The following is a 20,838-nucleotide window of genomic DNA, read 5'->3' on the forward strand; positions in this document are numbered from 1 at the left end:
ATTTATATATAATAAAAATACTTAATGAAATACTAGTCACCCACCGCGAATTCGTACGAAAAGATATGTAGGTAGATTTATTTTAAATAAAATACAGGTCTCGTGCCAGCCTTGCGTGTTTTAAAAAAAATTTATGAAATATGCAAAGGTAAATATGATAATTTTATATTATAAAATAGCTAGATTAGTTTCGATTTTGACATTTAAAATAGACGTGTATGATAAATAGTTGCGCGACATGATTACGCACTGAAGACAACGGCTGTATAGGCTTAATCCTTTTGCCTTCCCTATTGATAGGGAAAATAGAACTAAATAAAAACATATTCGTTCATTTTGTTGTGTTGATACTTCTAGATGGTTGCATAGATTAATTTTCCAATTTTGTTAATAGAACGACACTTATTATCGGAAAGTGCCTTATAAAACATACCTATTTAACTTTTTTCGTTGGTGCCAGTACTTATTCTTCATCTACGACTTTCAATTGAAAAACATTTCTACTACTCATTCACGGTTCGAATGTAATCATTACACAGAAGCATTACATTGAGCATAAACAACTTTATTAAAACGATGTTTACGAATAAGCTGGCCGTAAACAACGTTGTATTACCGATGGCGGCGCCGTTGTAGCAATTAACTCTATTTATAAAACAACATATGATTTGAATTTGGAACGCGCCCATCGACAAAAATAGTCGATAAATGTAGATATCCCAGAACAGAGATAGCTTGTTTGACAGCGATCGCGCGGGAAATAACGATACCTTTTTAATCTATATTCGATATTACCTATTTCACCCGCCATTCTATATGCATGGCTGTTAGTGACGTAAGCAACTTCTAGATGGCGTATCTAAATAAAATGTACATCAAAATTAAAGTTTGACCTTCAGGAACACAACTGTGAACTGCATCAAATTTGGTATTAAAGTTTTTGCGTGATGCCCGATCCAATATACAGAAAATCAAACAGTTTCTAAGAATTATTATTTTTTACTTTTATTGCTTTTATTAAGTGCAATAAAAATAAATGTCGTAAGAACCGACCAAGGGAGGGCGAGGGATGGGCAGCAGCGTCCCTCTTAAAACATCTCTAAAACATGATTGCGGTTGTCAATCCGCCTGCCTCTCAAGCGGGAGGCTTATTTTCAGCAGTGGACAGTTAAAACCTGATATGATGATGAAAGGGATTGTTAGTAATGGATTCTCTTGGTGTTTCGATGTGTTTTTTAAGTAACGGGGATTTTACTACATCTGTAATTACTATCTCTGAGGGGAGAGGGATTGTTAGTAATGGACACTGAGAATCCCATTGCTAGCAATATTGGGTATATTGCTAGTAATGGGATTGATCGTCCGCGTTACTAACAATTCCTTCCCCCTAAAAAAGATTAAACTAAAATTTTATTCCAACCGTCTGGACGAGTGGCGGTCCTCCACCGTGCGTTTTTCAAGGCACTTTCTCCCACGCACAACCACTCTTTGGAATCAACTTCCAGCAACAGTATTTCCGAACCGATACGACAACATAACCTTCAAGAAAAGAACATATTCCCTTTTAAAAGGCCGGCAGCAAACTTGCAATGCCGTTGGTGTTGTGGGTGATCATGGGCGGCGGTAGTCACTAACCATCAGGTGAGCAGCATGCTCGTTTGCCCCCTGTGTTTTAAAAAAAAAGTTATTATTACTCTTAAATTACCACGATGGTTTCCGAATAGAACAGACGTGATGGTCGACCTGATAGGCCATATTGTTAGCTGTGGGTCCGCCAAAGATAAATTATTAACAGCTCCCTCGCCCTTGTCAATGACTTTCACTACTTCACCTGTCTTCTACGTTAAAGGAAAGTCTTTAAGGTACCTACCTAGCTTCAGCTTATGAGGTAAAGTTGGGTGACGTCACAGGAATACATCAGGCTGCTGTCAAAAGTTAAATGAAAGATGTCAATCGTGTTTTGAGTCGATAGTTAACAGGCTTCGGCTACATTATTCATCGGATTAAAAACATACCTATTTTTTGGTTTCAAACAAATTACATTTTATTCCGTAAAACAGAATTGGGACTTCTCGAGAAATATTGTGTGGTATAACCACACAATATTATTGGGGGGAAAGGGATTGTTAGTAATGGAGACTGAGAATCCCATTGCTAGCAATATACCCAACCAGGTCGACCTCCTCGCGGTTCCCCCTGGAAACTGTCGTGATTAATTCCAGATGAATTCATCGTGATGGGCTAACTGGCCTGTTTTCATCCTCATCGATCACCATTCACTGGTATCCCATTAGCGCAGGCAGGGAAAATGGGTTACCATACCATTTTCATCCAATAAAAAAAAAAACAATATTTCTCGATTACCACTAACGCCACGTTTATTAACATAGCACTTATTGCACAAAAGAAATGCATACGAGCTATCTTTAATATACAGCCTAGGGATTCGTGTAGACAACATTTCAAGCAAAACAAAATACTTACAGTGACATCTATGTACATTATTGAAATTGCACTTTTTGTTAGAAAACCATCCAAAGTTTTTTGCAAAAGTTGTGGAACACTCTAAATTTGAGAGTAGGGATCCCACTGAATTAGTTGTAGCTAAATGTAAAACTTCTCTACATCAAAGGAACCGACATTTTATGTCTAATAAATTTTATAATAAAATTCCCTAGCATTTCAAAAAATTACCAACTAATTATTTTAAATCCCATTTTCAGGCAAATTACTTTATGCAGCTTGAAAAAAGAACGCGACAGAAAATACATAGTTATTCGACTGTTTTTTGAGACGTTTCTCATCGCTCCATTCAGTTTAATGTGACCCACTAGGTACATGATCTAAGCTACGTTATACATTTAAAAAAGGAACAATCTTTTGAAGTAACTAAATTGTTTGGATTCCAATGGAATTAAATGGCGCGCAGCCAAACAGTATCCTGTCATTTACAGTCCCATTTGCTGTTTCCTGTCTGAATACAGCCAAATATTATTCATGTGTACAAGTTTTTAAGCGTATTCTAAAACGAGAATTTGTACTTTTAAATTCGTTTGCGTAATGTATCTCTGCCGTTCTATTTGTTTCTGCCGTGAAGCAGTTGTACTTAAATGTTTTAATAGCTAAAAATGAAATGGTTACCCAGTTTGCGCTATCAGTATTTTTTTTATACAACTTAGAATGGCAAACAAGCTGACGGCCCACCTGATGGAAGGTGGTAACCGTCGCCTATAGATATGAGCAGTACCATGGACATAACAGAGTATACTGTTTCGCCCATGTTACCCCCCATGTGTTGCCATTCCTGAGGACTCAGGTGTTATTCCTCTGTACCCAGTAAATTCACGCCATATCCCACCCTTCAAACCGAAACACAGCCATGCAAACACAACTGCTTCACGGTTGAAACACGAATGGGACAGATTACATACATTAGATACAGTATTCACTGGCGAAGTATCCATGAGGGATAATAGATGATGATCAGGGGGGAAGGGATTGTTAGTAATGGGATTTAGCAACCATATTACTAACAATATACCCTATCAGGTCGACCTCCTCGCGGTTCCCCCTGAAAACCATAGTGATTGGTTCATTGTTGAATTAGTCACGATGGGTTAACTGACCTGCTTCATCCTCACTTATCATCCCACACTGGTTTTTTTTTTGATGGATGAAAATGTAATGGTAACCCCGCCTGCGCTAACGGGATACGCTGGCGGAGCACCAGTGCAGGGTGATAGATGAGAATGAAAACAGGCCAGTTAGCCCGTCCTGATGAATTCATCAGGAATTAACCATGATAGTTTCCAGGGGGAACCACGAGGAGGTCGACCTGGTTGGGCATATTGCTAGCAATGGGATTCTCAGTCTTCATTACTAACAATCCCCTTCCCCCCCTTTCTCACTTAGTATTAAATTTTCTGCTATTAGCTATTTATTTCAATTATGTCACCAATTCTGTACCAACGTAACCGAACAAAGGCATTGTTTGAGGTTGGAACAGTGTAGGCATTTTGTAAAGGCTTGGGTTCTGTTCATGTCTATAGGCGACGGATACCGCTTTTCAATTCTGAAAATAAATTTTATTATTTACTCGTTTTTACCCGCGACTTCGTTTGTATAACCGGAATATTTTTTTTTATATACAATTTAGAATGGCAAACAAGCTGACGGCCCACCTGATAAAAAGTGGTAACCGTCGCCTATAGACATGAGCAGTACTATGGACATAACAGAGAATACTGTTTATGCCCATGATACCCCCCATGCGTTGCCATTCCTGAGGACTCAGGTGTTATTCCTCTGTACCCAGTAAATTCACGCCATATCCCACCCTTCAAACTGAAACACAGCCATGCAAACACAACTGCTTCACGGTTGAAACACGAAGGGGACAGAGGTACCCAAGCAATCAATTTTTGTACAAAGTCTCCCTCTGGTAACTGTTTATTGACCTGAATAAGAAGTAGCCTATATGCTTCTCCATCCCATACAGTAGTTGTATAGCAAATCTCATAACGATTGGTTAAATCAATATGGCGCTAGAATGCAATGAACAAACATACTTTCATATTTATAATATACTAGCTGACTCGGCAAACGTTGTTTTACCATATACATTATTTCGAGAACTATACATGAATATTTATCGTACTACAATTATTATATTCGATCGTCATCTTGCAACCCTATTGCGGCATATAAAAATCGCGATTAAACAACAGGGGTTGATCGTAAAAGGATAAAAATTTGAAGCTGTATGTATTTTTCGATGCTTAGTCATAATAAAATAAAAATAAAAAAAAATTGGCAAAAAATTAAAAAAATATAGTGGGTCACTCTTATCATTAGCGGATATGGAAAATCGATGTTGGCCGATTCTCAGACCTACCCAATATGCACACAAAATTTCATAAAAATCGGTAAAAGCCGTTTCGGAGGAGTTTGGTAACAAACACCGCGACACGAGAATTTTATATAATAGATTTATACTTTTACACATATATAAATAAAAGACGCGGACTGAATGCCTGATGGCATTATCTACCAGTCAACTGTTACGCTGACAGAGAGAGTAAATAACGATGCATTGATCTGACAAAATCAATTTGTAAATTAAATAAATATTTTGAGAAATAACAACGTTAATACATTGTAAGATAAATAAATATACAAACATATAGAATAATATGTTCATAAGTATAATAATAATATTAGTAAAGATTTATTGTACATTTTGCTCCGCTAATTTAAAAACACGTTTGCCCCGTCGAAAATGAAGTATTTAAAAATAAAATTTTAACCATTGTCACTCGGGACGATGTAAAGATTCTAACGACGCCTCATACATCCAAAATTGTTCAGAAATTTAGACGGAAAAAATGAACACATGAACACGAAAAACAAAACTTTTTTTTAACATGTTGAAAAAATACAGGCTTGAGAATTCCTATATTTTTTTGCCAACACTATGTTTTTTCGACGCTTCTATAAGAAATAAGTTTATTCTGCAAACAGTATTCCGTGTACTTATCATACAAACAAAACGAGAATGTACACCAAGGTGAAGTTCGAAGCGTTTTACGAGGCATTATTTTTTTGTAACGTTGTTTTTGTTACGTACATTTATGTACGTAGATAGAGTACATACATCAGTATTTTTTATCTGGCAATTTTACTGTTAGTGCCAAGGCCACTAGAGTTATATAAAAACTGTGCCACTATTTATTATCCCTTATGGGCCACTGAAGGTCTGGAAACGATGGATTTTCTTCAGGGATTAATTCTCCTTTGTGTAACATCATGTTGCTACGTAATCCGAAACTAGTCAAATTGACTTTGTTTAAGTTCTCTTAACAGGCATTCTACACTAGCCAATGCATGTGATTGTGCCATACTGCGTACCAAAGAATTTATAATAAAAAAAAAACAATTTCATATCTTACAACACCTACAGGAAAGGAAGAAGTGGCCCATTCTATTCCGAGACACACATAACATAACATAATACATGAGTCCTCAGGAATGGCAACGCATGGTGGTATCATAGGCGAAACAGTATACTCTGTTATATCCATGCTACTGCTCATGTCTATAGGCGACGGTTACAACTTTCCAACAGGTGAGCCGTCAGCTTGTTTGCCATTCTAAGTTGTATAAAAAAAAAGAGACCACACGGCAAATGATAGTTACAGTTTGATTTTTTTTTATGTTATTAATATGAGAAACAAACGAAGCTAAGGACCTATATGTACAGCTTGTTTGTAATTTCTGGTATTTTTAATCTATGGTAATTTTCGATCGAGTAATGAAAAAATCGAGACTTATTGTGTTGAGGTTTTATATATTTTACTTTTTAAAACAGTATTTCGTTGTTTTTTTTTTCTTTCAATAAATATTTTATTAATAGGGAACGTCTTTTTAAATTATTACTATTATTGTACTAGGAAATCTATACTTATAATAAATCTGTGGAGAGGTCAATTCTGTACATGAAATATATTTCCAAAATAACTATCAGCGGGTGATCAGTGATCGATACTGATGCCAAAAATGCAATCAGTAAAATTTTTGCCTGTCTGTCGCGTATGTTCATTATAGAAACAAAAACTACTCGACGGATTTTAACGAAACATGGCACAATTATTCTTCATACTCCTGGGCAGGTTACAGTATACTTTTCATCACGCTACGATCAATAGGAGCAGAGCAGTGAAGGGAAATGTTGGGAAACGGGAGAAGTTACTACATTTTTAAGCTTCCGTCGCGTGCAGCCTTAATGGCCATTTTTTTAAATGTAAAAATGTCCACCCGTGTGAAGCCAAGATGGGCCGCTAGTATATAATGTATTGAGCATTTTCTGTTTTATTGTGCTGTACAACGAAGCCATTATGTCGTTTTGAACATTGACTATAACGTACTTAATCTAAGGTTAAATATAACTAAAAATATTCCATCTAATTCCACCGGCTACTTACATGTCTGTTTCTAATCAGAGCCTCTTGAAATTTTTTCGAATGTATTTTAGGATATATCTTTCGAGTTGCTAATGTTTTTTTTAATGGATGATAATGGAATGGTAACCCCACCCGTGCTATCGGTATACACCGGCGGAGTACCAGTGAAGGATGATAGGTGAGGATGAAGCAGGTCAGTTAGACCATCGTGACGAATTTAACAAGAATTGTTCACGATGGTTTCCAGGGGGAAATACGTGGAGGTCGACCTAATAAGGCATATTGCTAGCAATGTGGCTGTCAAACTCCATTACTAACAATCCCTTTCCCCCCAGTTGCTAATGTTGGAGAGAGAAACATATTTAAAAATAATTCCTCACCAATGGTATCTTATTTTCAGACTTCGAAAGGAAGGGGATTCTCAAGTCGTTTGTATATCTTTTGCGTTTGTTACTCCATAACTCCGTCAGTCGTAAACTGATTTGGAAAATTCTTTTTTTTTTATCTTAAATAAAAATAAAAATAAATTATTATTTATTTATTTAACTCTTTATTGCACCATAAATAAAAATATACAATGACAAGTGATTATTTCAAGTGAAATACAGTAACATAAATACAGATTGAAATATACACATAAAGGTTTTTGTACCTTGGAAAGGGATTGTTAGTAATCTAGACTGAGAATCCCATTGCTAGCAATATACCCAACCAGGTCGACCTCCTAGCGGTTCCCCCTGGAAACTATCATGGTCAATTCCTGATGAATTCATCATGACGGGCCAACTGGCCTGTTTTCATTCTCATCTATCACCCTTCACTGGTGCCCCGCCAGCGTATCCCGTTAGCGCAGGCGGGTTTACCATACCATTTTCACCCATCAAAAGAAAAAAAAAAGGAAAATTTATGTCAACATATTGTAGATAGGGCCGCAGCTTAGATCACATAGATAGAGCATCGAGCCTCAAAAACGGGTCAACTTTTTGTCAGCTAATTGTTAAGTCAGCTGACTCGTTTTTTTTTTTTTATCAGTATTCTATATATTTACGCATAAAATGTACTTTAACGTATTATTTAATAAATAAAATAAGTATTTACGCATTAAAAGGATGCAGAATTTAGAAGACAAAATAAATATAAAGAAGAAGTTATAAAGGAAACACTCATAACTGTTTATCATGCAAAATTGTATGAAAAAGTTGACCCGTTTTTCTCCGCATTTGTATGGAGATACACTATCTATACAATCTAAGGAGAGTAGCTACTATTCTTTATCTATGTTGTATATAAACAATTTTGTTCAGTTTTAAATTGAAATGTTTTAATTAAATATATCGCCGTACATTACTCTATTTTGTAATGGTTGACATTTCATTCCTTTTGTTTGATCGTATTTTTTTTTCTCCTATTTTTGTTGCTTCGTGTACGGCGCCTTGTATCTATATTGTTGCTACTTGTGAAAACCTATTAGTGGCTTATTTTTTGATTCTAAACTGTATCTATTTGCTCTAGTGTATCCCCGGTTTTCCTATAAATAAATAAATAAGCTTTTTGCTGATTTTTAAAAACATCAATTATTACATACATGATATATCTAATAAAATTAACTCATTAATTATCATATAAAGGGAAAATATAAACATTCACTTACAGATTGACTAACGAAGCCATAAAAAATAGAGTATACATCATAAACAATGTCATACTAAATTAAAAAGAAGGTTTGAAAATCTCGGTGAGAAAAATGGCGCCGTGCCAATATTGGCGGGAAATCATCGTGTTCAATTATATTAGTTTCGCAGAGCCGTTTGTCTTGTCAGGGGAAGATTTAGTAGCGGCAGTAATGTTCCACATAAACTTATTACATGTTTTTTTTTTATTAAAAATGTTTTTATATTGTTTCAGAACATGATCCTGCCCTTCGCCCACCCATAGATGAAGTACAATAGCCTTCTAGACGTATACAGCTATAACAGACGCTAATAAAAAAAAATTAAAGACTAAAATTTTTCATCTGTGGACTTAGAAGATGACAGATACTTGTAGAGATGCACTGTAGCGCAGTAACTGTGAAAAGTAACAGTTATTTTTAGAATGATTTACTAAGAGAAAAAAGAACTGTTATTAAAAAGATGGCGACGCCGCCAGAGTCTCCTGTTGAGGAGCATGCGTACGAATTGGAGCCGAGTCGGACGCCGAAACCTATTCCAGTGGCACTAGAAGAACTGTGTAGGCAGACTAAGTTCTCAAAACAAGAAATTAGGGTCATGTACAGAGGATTTAAAACGGTAAGAAAATTTGTTGAATTATTTTTAATTACGCTAATGGCGATAAAAATGCTAAGCGTTGCCCATAGATATGAACATCATGGACATTATACAATACACTGTGTTATCCATAGTACCTCTCTTGAGTTGCCATTGCTGAGGACTATGGTGTTATGTCTTTGTGCCCGGAAAATTTATTATCAAATTCCATTCTTCAAACCGAAATACTACCATGCAAATACAGCCGTTTCACACTAGAATATAAGGGTGGACATGAATAAGTTTTTTTTTTTATACTACTTAGAATGGCAAACAAGCTGACGGCCCACCTGATGAAAAGTGGTAACCGTCGCCTATAGACATGAGCAGTACCATGGACATAACAGAGTATACTGTTTCGCCCATGATACCCCCCATGCGTTGCCATTCCTGAGGACTCGGGCGTTATTCCTCTGTACTCAGTAAATTCACGCCATATTCAACCCTTCAAACCGAAACAGAGGCATGCAAACACAACTGCCTCACGGTTGAAACACGAATGGGACAGAGGTACCCAAGCAGTCGACTTTTGTACAAAGTCTCCTTCTGGTAAATTAAAACTCTTTATTGCTCCCTTCAAAGAATGATATAGATTATAAAGATTAACAATATGGACACAAACAAAATGAGTACTTAATTCCATAAAAGCAAGATAAAGAGGCAACAATGGACTGCCTTATCTCTAAATAGTGATCTCCACCAGCCAATCTTACGACGGAGAGGAATAATTAAAATGTGCTTCAATGATTCGACTGTATTCTTTAGTATGTACATTACACGATATCTTGTCAATTCTGAATCAATTTTGATGACGATTGGTACTATACTAATTTTGTTTCGATTAATATAGGTAACTATTTTTTTTTATAGAATTATATAATATCATTATATTAGCCGTTGACTATCCACTGTTGAACATAAGCCTTCTCATAAGAGGGGCAGGGGGGTTTGTTAGCAACTGCAGTTAGTAATATTTTAAGGGGAGGGGGGCGCTGCTGCTCGTCCCTTTATTATTAAGCCTCTTTAAAACATACATTATTATTTTAAATTATTAAATATATGTTAAACGGCCGCGTACAGTGCGGTTTTAGAGGAGTTTCTCTCCGTGAACGCTCTGGCCAAGGTATTCCCTAGAGACTGCAATATAAATTCTCCAAAAAGAATGTATTAAGATTTGCTCAGGCTCGGCAATGCATACGTGCCATCCCTGATGTTGCAAGCGTCCATAGGTTAAACTGATCGTGTATCATCAGACGGGCTTTATGTTTATATGTCACCTTCATGGTATATCTAATATATAAAATTCTCGTGTCGCGGTGTTTGTTACCAAACTCCTCCGAAACGGCTTTACCGATATTTATGAAATTTTGTATGCATATTGGGTAGGTCTGAGAATCGGCCAACATCTATTTTTCATACCCCTCAATGATAAAGATGGCCTACCCCTAAATATTTTTTTTTTATTTTTTGTCAATTTTTTTTATTTTTATTTTATTATGATTTACCATTGAAAAATATATACATCCTAAAATTTTCATCCTTTTACAATCAACCCCTGTTTTTTAATCGCTTTTTTTATATTCCGCAATAAGGTTTCAAGATGGCTATATATATATATATATATATATATATATATATATATATATATATATATAATTTACATTATTTACAATTATTTACAATTTAATACACAGTATTTATGTCTTTAAATCAAGTTTTGTTTTAATCAATCAATGCAACTTCACCTTTTCTTACTATCAGATGTGAGAAAGAAACTGGTAGTCCATTAAATGTAGTAATCACTGAATATTAACATTAGTGGCATGGATTACACTGTGCTGCCTATGACACGCCTTATGCGTGTTCATCGCAGAAATAGATTAGACAGTGGTCTTTACACTGTGCCGCTTTATACGTGTTTACCTCAGAAATAGATTAGACAGTGAACCCAGGTGATTTACATAAAACTGTTTTACTCCTATTATTTTTACGGGACCAACAGATAAGGAACATTTATACGATGATGTTATTTTTTAATCTGTCATCTTTATTATGAGACAAATATTTTGTCGCTGCTTTTTACTATGAATATTAAATTACTGTTGAAACGTTTATTTTGTAATTTCTATCTTTAAACTTTTGCCAGAATCGTGACAACAATGTTAATTTTTTTAATAAATTATATTTTTATTACATATTAAATATTTTATCGTTTCTTTTTGCATATTCTTGGTTATAGGCCCAGTTATTATACTAATATGATAAAATTGTAACTAGAGATATCTGTAGGAAACGATATTTATAAGACATGTAAGAGAAAAATACATATATGTGGAGAATTGATAAGAACAATGGAAGGCAAACCAATAATTTTAATATTATTTGACTCTTATGTATGTTTGTTCCGACATCACGCAGAAACTACTGCAGTAAATTGTCTACATACGATATCTACAGTTAAAGGCCCTACCTACCTACCTCGGTACCTAAAGGCTTTTTACGTACTGCCAAAATCCACGCATTGCCATTTTACGGGCAAAAACTAGTTATTGGAAAAAATAACAGTTACCGAAACGGTTATTTTCTAACTTCAACTAACAACACTAAACTTTCTCTACTGTCATTGTGACAAAGGAATCAATTTAAAGGTGCCATTTTTTAGAAAAAAAAATCAATTTCTAAATTTAATTTTTTTTAATAATCAATTAAATTTTAGATACTTTTATGTCAACATTATTATAAATGTAGTTTAGGATGGTCCTATTATAAAATCGTATATAATATATGTATATATATATATATATATATATATATATATATATACAACATAATTTTAATGATGATAAATAAAAACAGCAGATAAAAGCAAAAAGAAAGGAATAAAGAGAAAAAAGAAAGTTATTAAAAAAAAATTACAATTCGGGGAACAAAAGTTATGGGTACTTTTAAATACACTTTAATATATATATTTTTTTTATGTTTCGACAACCCTACGTCTCTTGTGTCTGCTGTAGCGTACATTTCTCGGTCCATTGAAGGGAGTGCGACATCGAGAACAACAAACAAACGGACGTTTTACATTTGTTTGTAGATATAGGGTGCTGTTTTTTGTATTTCAAAATGTTCGTTCTTTTCTATGCAACTTAAAATGGCAAACAAGCTGACGGCCCACCTGATGAAAAGTGGCAACCGTCGTCTATAGATATTAACAGCGTCATGGAAATCATAGAATATGCTGTGTTGCCCACGGTCTCACCAGAGGGAGACTTTGTACAAAAGTCGATTGCTTGGGTACCTCTGTCCCATTCGTGTTTCTACCGTGAAGCAGCTGTGTTTGCATGGCTGTGTTTCGGTTTGAAGGGTGGAATATGGCAGTGAATTTACTGGGTACAGAGTAACACCTGAGTCCTCAGGAATGGCAACGCATGGGGGGTATCATGGGCGAAACAGTATACTCTGTTATGTCCATGGTACTGCTCATGTCTATAGGCGACGGTTACCACTTTCCATCAGGTGGGCCGTCAGCTTGTTTGCCATTCTAAGTTGTATAAAAAAAACCGTCACCTATAGATATAAACAGCGTCATGGAAATCATAGAATACGCTGTGTTGCCCACGGTACCTCTCCAACTTTGCTAATTCTGAGGGCTAAGGTTTTTTTTCTATGGTGACAATGGATGGAGGCGGCAACTCCGCCTGCGCTAACGATATACGCTGACGAGGTACCAGTAAGAAATGATAGGTGAGGATGAAAAGGCAGGTCAGTTAGTGTTTTCTGACCTTTGTGACGAATTCAATATTTAATTAGTCACGATAGTTTCCAGGGGGAACCGCGTAGAGGTCGACCTGATAGGGTATATTGATAGCAATGGGGACTAACCTCTCCATTATTAACAATCCCTTCCTCCCAGGACTAAGGTTTTATGCCTCTGCACTCTATAATCTTAGTGCTACGCATTAAAAAAAATAACAGTATGTTTTAAAATATTAAAACATACAAAACAAGAACAAATAATAATAAGTATGAATTTTGTAAAGAATCAGTACCACGTGTTTGATACTTAGGTTTGATAATAAAATATTTCAATGATTCCGAGTTCTAAATTCAAATATTTTCAATATTTGAATTTAGAACTCGGAATCATCATCGAGATCCCACACACTTGTGCCCCGCTAGTAAACACCGATAGCGCAGGCTGAGTTACCATTTCATATCCACCTATTAAAAAAAAAAAGTAGATTGTCTTTACTCCACACAGATTAATATTGGTTTAAATCGCCATAAAATTTATAAGAGATAGAGTAAACCGTAACTATTACGAAAGGGGTTGTTACGATCGTTTCAGATGTTTTCCATTTTATCAATTTTTAAACTTTGTATTGTCTTTAAAAACACGACTTCGCCAGTCGGCCTTTTTAATGTATTTTTTAACTTTTATACTCTTTTTAGGCTTATGTACCAAAAACATTAAAAAGGATTGGTCCAACTTTATCCATTCGTCGTCCGTCCATTTTTTTTTATTTTCTTTTATACCACTGAGGTGGCAAACAAGCATACGGCCCACCTGATGGTAAGCGGTTACCATAGCCTATGAACGCCTGCAATACCAGAGGTATTACGCGCGCTTTGCCGACCCTGAAGAAACCTCTTTACCCCCCTGTGATGTACTCATTAAAGTTGAGACTGCAAGTCCCCCCGCTCCTGCCACTCCTCTGGGTGACGTCCGGGTGGGTGGTCGTGTGAGTCGCATTGTGACATATTATTGTTTATTATTTCCTACACCTACCTACCATACCAGGAGGACAGCACACCCCCTTTTGACGAACCCCATGCTGTAGTCCTTTGGGAAAACCTCGGCAGGGAGCTCATTCCATAACCTGAGTGTTCGTCCGTCCGTCCGAGACCATTGTATGTCATGTATTTTTTTATTATCTATATAATTTTCCAATAAATTTTTAGTGCTATATTCAGCAAATAGATGGGGTTGTTATAATTTAGTATGCGATTGGATTTTCTTGTAGAGAAATTTAAATATTCTAGTATTATGATTTGACAAAGGTTACTAGTGTATTGATTGACATTTGTATATTATAGTAATTGTGAGCTTAAGACTTAATAATTTGATTAAATTTCTCTTGGTGTTACGATGTGTCTTTTAAGTAACGGGGATTTTACTACATCTTTAATTACTATCTCTGAGGGGAGAGGGATTGTTAGTAATGGAGACTGAGAATCCCATTGCTAGCAATATACCCAACCAGGACGACCTCCTCGCGGTTCCCTTTGGAAACTATCATGGATAATTCTTGATGAATTCATCATGATGGGCTAACTGGCCTGTTTTCATTCTCATCTGTCACCCTTCACTGGTGTTCCGTCAGCGTATCCCGTTAGAGCAGCTTACCATACTATTTCCACCTATCAAAAAAAAAATACTATCTCTTTCTAATTTAGTTTACCTTTATATGTTAAACACGAGAAGAGCATGTTCCGTGTCTATGCAGTCTGAAATGGTTGTTACGGTTTCAATGGAACAGTTCCGAGTTTTTTATTATGCTACTTAGAATTGCAAATAAGCTGACGGCCCACCTGATGGAAATTGGTAACCGTCGCCTATAGACATGAGCAGTACCATGGACATTATTAGTTTTAAAATATATAGTTTTATTTTTTGACGTTGGCTTTTATTGTTCTCCAGTTACACTCTTCTTTTTGGTAGGCATAAAAACTATTTTTTTCAATGTTTTTTCACTAAAATATAAAAAAAATGTTACTGGCAACTATGCAATCTTCAATAAAAAAAAACAAACTGTTAACATCGTTATTGCTGTAAAAGTTTTTTTAAATATCCGTTTGCAATCGGATTTCATGTCAAATTACACAGATAACAGTGCCGTATTCGTGCCACGTCGCCCTCGGCGTCACATATTTCAAGTAAATGTTTAAATTCCCAGTTAATATCATTTGGTAAGAACGATGGCTTTCAGTAATACGTGATTTAAATGTTAAATTTTGTAACCTATATTCTGACCAAGAGAATGAGATGATTTTATTATTTTGGCTGTATGCTTCAGTTACCTTTGCTTGTCTACATTGCGAATTAAAAATAACAATGTGTTTATTTTTGTTCCGTTCGATTCTTTATCTATGACAATAGTACCCTTAATAATATCTCTTGGTTATATATGTTAAGTACCTAATATATTTATTATCTGTGAAACAGAAAGATGTAATAATCTGTGGTTATTAGCTATGCTTTGTAATCTACTCTGTGGTCTCTCTCTGCTGCGCTACGACTCTGGAAACATAGTTCTAATAGAAAGTGAAAAATAAAGTGTTTAAATAAATGGAGAGTGCATTTAATGTTATTAACAAAATTTCTAACCCGCCGCCACATTACTACAATATTAATATACTCTTTGAATAGTATTGTACTAATACATTACAAATAGTAACATTTAAAACTAAGTAATGGTAGGGTAGGTAGTAAGGGTATACTAAAAATTTCATTTTTAACCTACTTAAAAAAGAAGGATCTTTGCAAATCGGTGGTTTTTTTTATGTTTGTTATCTTTTTTTTATACATACAACTAAACAATGGCAAACAAGCTGACGGCCCACCTGATGGAAAGTGGTAACCGTCCTCTATAGACATGAGTTATACCTCTGTTCCATCCGTGTTTCAACCGTAAAGCAGTTGTGTTTGCATGGCTGTGTTTCGGTTTGAAGGGTGGGATATGGCGTGAATTTAAAGGGTACAGAGGAATAACACCCGAGTCCTCAGGAATGGCAACGCATGGGGGGTATCATGGGCGAAACAGTTTACTCTGTTATGTCCATGATACTGCTCATGTCTATAGACGACGGTTACCACTTTCCATCAGGTAGTCAGCTTGTTTACCATTCTAAGTTGTATAAAAAAAAACATTTTAAGTTTAAAAAAAAGTAGCCATTAAATAAATCCTTACCGTTCCTTTTTAATATCCCGTCTCGTTACCTGTTTATTAATGGCATAATGGACGACATTAGCCCTATGCTAATATAAAAAAAAAAAACTCGCTTGTGAATTATACCATTTACAAAGCTTTCATGGTGCGGAAATGTTCGCTTAGATGTCGCAGTGTTTGTCGCCGCGACGTAACCGGGTCACCGGATTGGATAACATTTTTGTCACTCGATATTATTTTGGTAACACTAGTTCTTTATTCCAACATTTTTTTTGAGTCGCCTTCCTAACCTTAATCTATGTTCTGAGGGTTGCGCAAAAAATGTTATACGGCCGTATAACCCTACCAAATTCAGATATAATCTGCTTGCATACTTTCTACATAAACTGTGTCGAATATATATTATATACAAACTGCGCAGAGATGTTGCATCTCTGTGCATCTTCTAGCGAATTTATCATGGGGAGTGTTCTGAGGAATTGTTCGGATTGATACCTGCTGCTGATTTTCACCACCGTACAACCCGCCACAAACTAAAGTTTCATCCCAATCATCTGGACAAGTGGCGGTCTCCCACCGTGCGTTTTTCAAGGCACTTTCTTCCACGCACAACCATTCTTTGGTATCAACTTCCAGCAACAGTATTTCCGAACCGATACGACAACATAACCTTCAAGAAAAGAGTATATTCCTTTTTAAAAGGCCGGCAGCACACCTGCTATGCCGCTGGTGTTGCGGGTGATCAAGAGCGGCGGTAGTCACTTACCATCAGGTGAGCCGCAGCTCGTTTGCCCCCTGTGTTGTAAGAAAAAAAAAAAGAATATAAAGTCTAGTAATGTATATGAACAAAAATTTTACATGCACATTTTCTATACACTAGCCTGCTATGAATTGAGAAAAATAGCAACTGATGGTGTATCTTTCGTCTTCTTTTTACTAATTATATTTGCATAAGAAGAAAGAAGGCAACCATGTGATTTAACATTTTTATTTTATCATTCCTTCTATGTAATTTTTTGTTCTTAGGTTGCGCCAAAGTCTATCAAAGTATGTATATCAAAATTCTAACAGTAACTTTAAACTATAACTCCAGGCTCTTTAATACTAAAAATGTTGCCTTTAATAATTATTATTAATATTTTATTTATGTAAATAACTTTATTTAGCAAAAGAAAATATGGTACAAAAAGCGTACTTAATGCTAGTGGCATTCTCTACCAGTCGACCTTTGGGGTGAACAGTGAATCACGAACGCGGTACTACATTATTGGGGTAGGTAAAGAAAACAGCAACTAATAATGTATACCTATACACAATAAATAATAAATAACATAAAATGTAAATTATATATAAATAAATAAAATACATGTGCTTACATACATGTGCTTATATTGCTTGCATACACCCACTCTAACTTGCCTACCTCGCTATGGAATCAAAATTTTTGTTTGTATAAGTAAAATCCGTTATTGGCTGTATTCATAAGAGACTTAGCATGTAAGTTATTTTTTAAGAGCTGTGGATTTTTGTATAAAATAAAATAAAAAAAAATAAAAAAAATAATGTAAATTCCTCTACCTACGTTAGTTTCAGCATTTTTGTTTTTTGATAATGTAGAAGTATATAATTTGGTTTCCTCTTTTATTCTTATCAATAATATTAAGTTGTGAATTTTCTCAGTTTGTGTTACTTTATTATATATATAGTATTATATATTTATTATTTATATATATTTATTCGTTTATATATGTAATTTTAGTATGTATGTATATCAATAATTACTAGTACCGCATTCGAGTATTCTGACACTTGCCTACGGTTGACTGGGAGAGAATGCTTTTAGCATTAAGTCCGCCATGTACACATATATGTACTAATGAATAAATAAATATATATTTTTAAGGTTAAATATATTATAATTCCTATTTAGGTATTTGTCCATTTCATTACATTATTCATTATTCAACTTTTCTGATCCTTATTCTAAATTCCGTCATCCAAAACTCCCTTTACTAAAATGCTTTTTCCCAAACCTTGTCTTTGGCGTATGCACTTTGTGCTGTGCCAAATGAAGAGAAAAAAAAAGTTACTTAATCATGACTTAGCTAGTCATATTTTTTTACATTTTTTTTTGTTGTAATGAGTCCGTAAGGAGCATGGATTTTTCTCTTGAACATGAATTTATTTAGAAGCTTTCGTATTATTCCGTATCAAAATTATTGTCGTTTCTTTTTAATATACTGACTTGATTTTTTTTTTTATTAATTTTATTATATAATATTTTTTTTTATAAAATATTGTAATTTATTTAAAACATAATTCTATGATTGTTATTGAATAAATAATTATAATATATTAATATGTTACTTGTTTGTTATTGCCATAATGGGCTATTGTTTAATTACACTAAATACATCAACATGCAGTTTTTAATATCTCATACAAGTTATGTCAATAAATAGTAAATCAATACATATAATAAAATCGTAACTGGTCGCTGTCTGTACATGGAACATATATAAGAAAAACTATTATAGGGGGCTTTTTGAACGCAATAGAACTCTTAAACAATGATTTTTAGAATTATTGTCTATTTGTCTGTACGTTTGTGCACGCTAACCTAAGAAACGGCTTAACCGATTCAAATGCGGTTGTAACTAGTACGTTGCAGTTTAACCCACTTAACATTTAGTGTTTGTTTTATTTCAATCGGTTCATAAATAGAAAAGTTATATCAATCTAAAAGGTCACGTAAAATGTCATTAAATAATCGATCAGTAGAATTTGCTGAAACTTTTTAATTATAATACTTTATTATATATAATAAATATGTATTGATTTTCGAAAATTCTGTCTACTCGTCGAAGCCGGGTCGGATTACTAGTCTAATTAAATAAAATTCCTTTTTTTTATGATAAAAGATAGTCAATAGTACAATCTTAATATAGTTTTAAAAGCGCGCCATTTTTAGTGCACCATTTTAAAAAAAAAGGAACAATTGTAAGAAGATACTCTATCTATGTGTTATTGTAGGCCTACTTTATAGCCGATCGATTCTCGTTCGCTGCCGCAACCAACTCGGTTTGACTTTGTACGGATGACGTCTTAATTTCCGTTACATGATTGTCAATCATGTAGCGGACTAGTGATTGATCAATTCCGAATTCCGATTATATTTTTAGAAGGGTGTCGGAATTGAGTTAAGAGTAGTGCGCTGTTTGTTTTCTTTATACAAAACTCGTCCGATTTTTTTAAATAGATGTACTGGTAACCAGCAATACACACTAACAGGTCGACCTCCACGTGGTTCCCCCTATATACCATTCAACCGAATTTTTTGATTGCGTTGATTTAGAAGTTTGATTTTTTCACAGCTTCCAGTGATTGTAGACTTGAATATTCAATACTAGAGCTTCTTGATCTTCTTGACAGACGTATAGACAGACGGGCAGTACAAAGTAATCGTGTAAGGGCTCCGTTTTTTTTTTCGAGGTACATAAACATAAAAACGACCAAAAATTATTGGTTTGTGATGAGAAATCAAATCATGAAATTTTATCGAGAACAGTAAAATTATTAAGAAAAAGTAATGAACCAGAAAGTCTTGAAAAGGGTGAATGAGGTAAGAACATTAATAAAAAGTATAGAGAATAAAAGAGGGAAAATGTTGGGTCACCTTATACGACACAACAATTTTTAAAGAGAATACTAGAAGGAAAAATAGGGGGCAAAAGAAAAAGAAGGGAAGACCGATAAAAACTACTACATGGGATAGATGAAGGAAACACTAGGTGTCATGTCGTATAGGGAAGTCTAAGATACTGGCTGGAATAGAGCTGGCTGGAAGAGAATACATGAGCTAGTTGCTCTGACAAGAGGAAACTTTTAAACCAGTAGAAAAATAAAGTAATAATATATAATTTTTAATTGTCTATGGTAGAACTAATTAAACATAGAGACGTACTGATATTGGACTTAATTCTGAGGGGCCATCTTTTTAAACCGAGATAGGTTTAATTAATTGAACAAAAATTTTAGTTTGAAATCTCAAAGAAGTCTTTATTGTAAGGTCCAATATGAACTAATTTTCTAATAGAATTCGGGTTTTCATTGAAATAGTAATTTCGCGAAATTTCCGAATTAAAACATTAGATTAGGAGATAGGTTTAGAGAACTATTGCCTCAGAATTGGCCCCATTGGCGTTCGTGATTTATTATGTTGAAAGGATTGGAATTAACAAATCCGAACGATGTACCGACTGTATTTGAGTGAGCAATAAATATGTCGGACACGTCTGCCGGTATAAATATATACCGTCGAAAATAAACACGTTGGTCATTGCATAAGTGCGGTCTGCCCGAGTTCAGTTGGCGGGAATTACCACAGAGTCGAAATGTCATAATGCATTTTTTTTATTCTATGAAAGGGGCAATGGCAGACATGGATAGAGCCCGAAATAAATGTTCTTGGGGCTTATTCCAATTTTTAAAAAACGTGGTTTTAAACAGTCATACTAAGCCCCCTGTTGATAAATAGGCAACTGTGTTTTCCCTAAGAGTAATATTTTTTTTTTTTTATTGGTACGATTTTCATATTGACTGTTTATACATATATTTTTTATGGGT

At 34.8% G+C, this 20,838-nt stretch overlaps 1 protein-coding gene across 1 annotated transcript in view; it reads left to right on the forward strand.

The window, feature by feature from the left end:
* Positions 1 to 20,838, forward strand: part of LOC113517094 (Kv channel-interacting protein 1) — a 62,315-nt gene that overhangs the window by 18,718 nt on the left and 22,759 nt on the right. Inside the window, exon 2 of the mRNA XM_026901694.3 lies at positions 8,865 to 9,247. Within this exon, the coding sequence (XP_026757495.2) occupies positions 9,092 to 9,247 (156 nt within the window). The 5' untranslated portion in view covers positions 8,865 to 9,091. The remainder of the gene's footprint in view (positions 1 to 8,864; positions 9,248 to 20,838) is intronic.

The sequence above is a fragment of the Galleria mellonella genome, unplaced genomic scaffold, assembly GCF_026898425.1.
Source record: "Galleria mellonella isolate WM207_F2 unplaced genomic scaffold, CSIRO_AGI_GalMel_v1 utg778, whole genome shotgun sequence".
NCBI classification, from domain to species: Eukaryota; Metazoa; Arthropoda; class Insecta; order Lepidoptera; family Pyralidae; genus Galleria; species Galleria mellonella.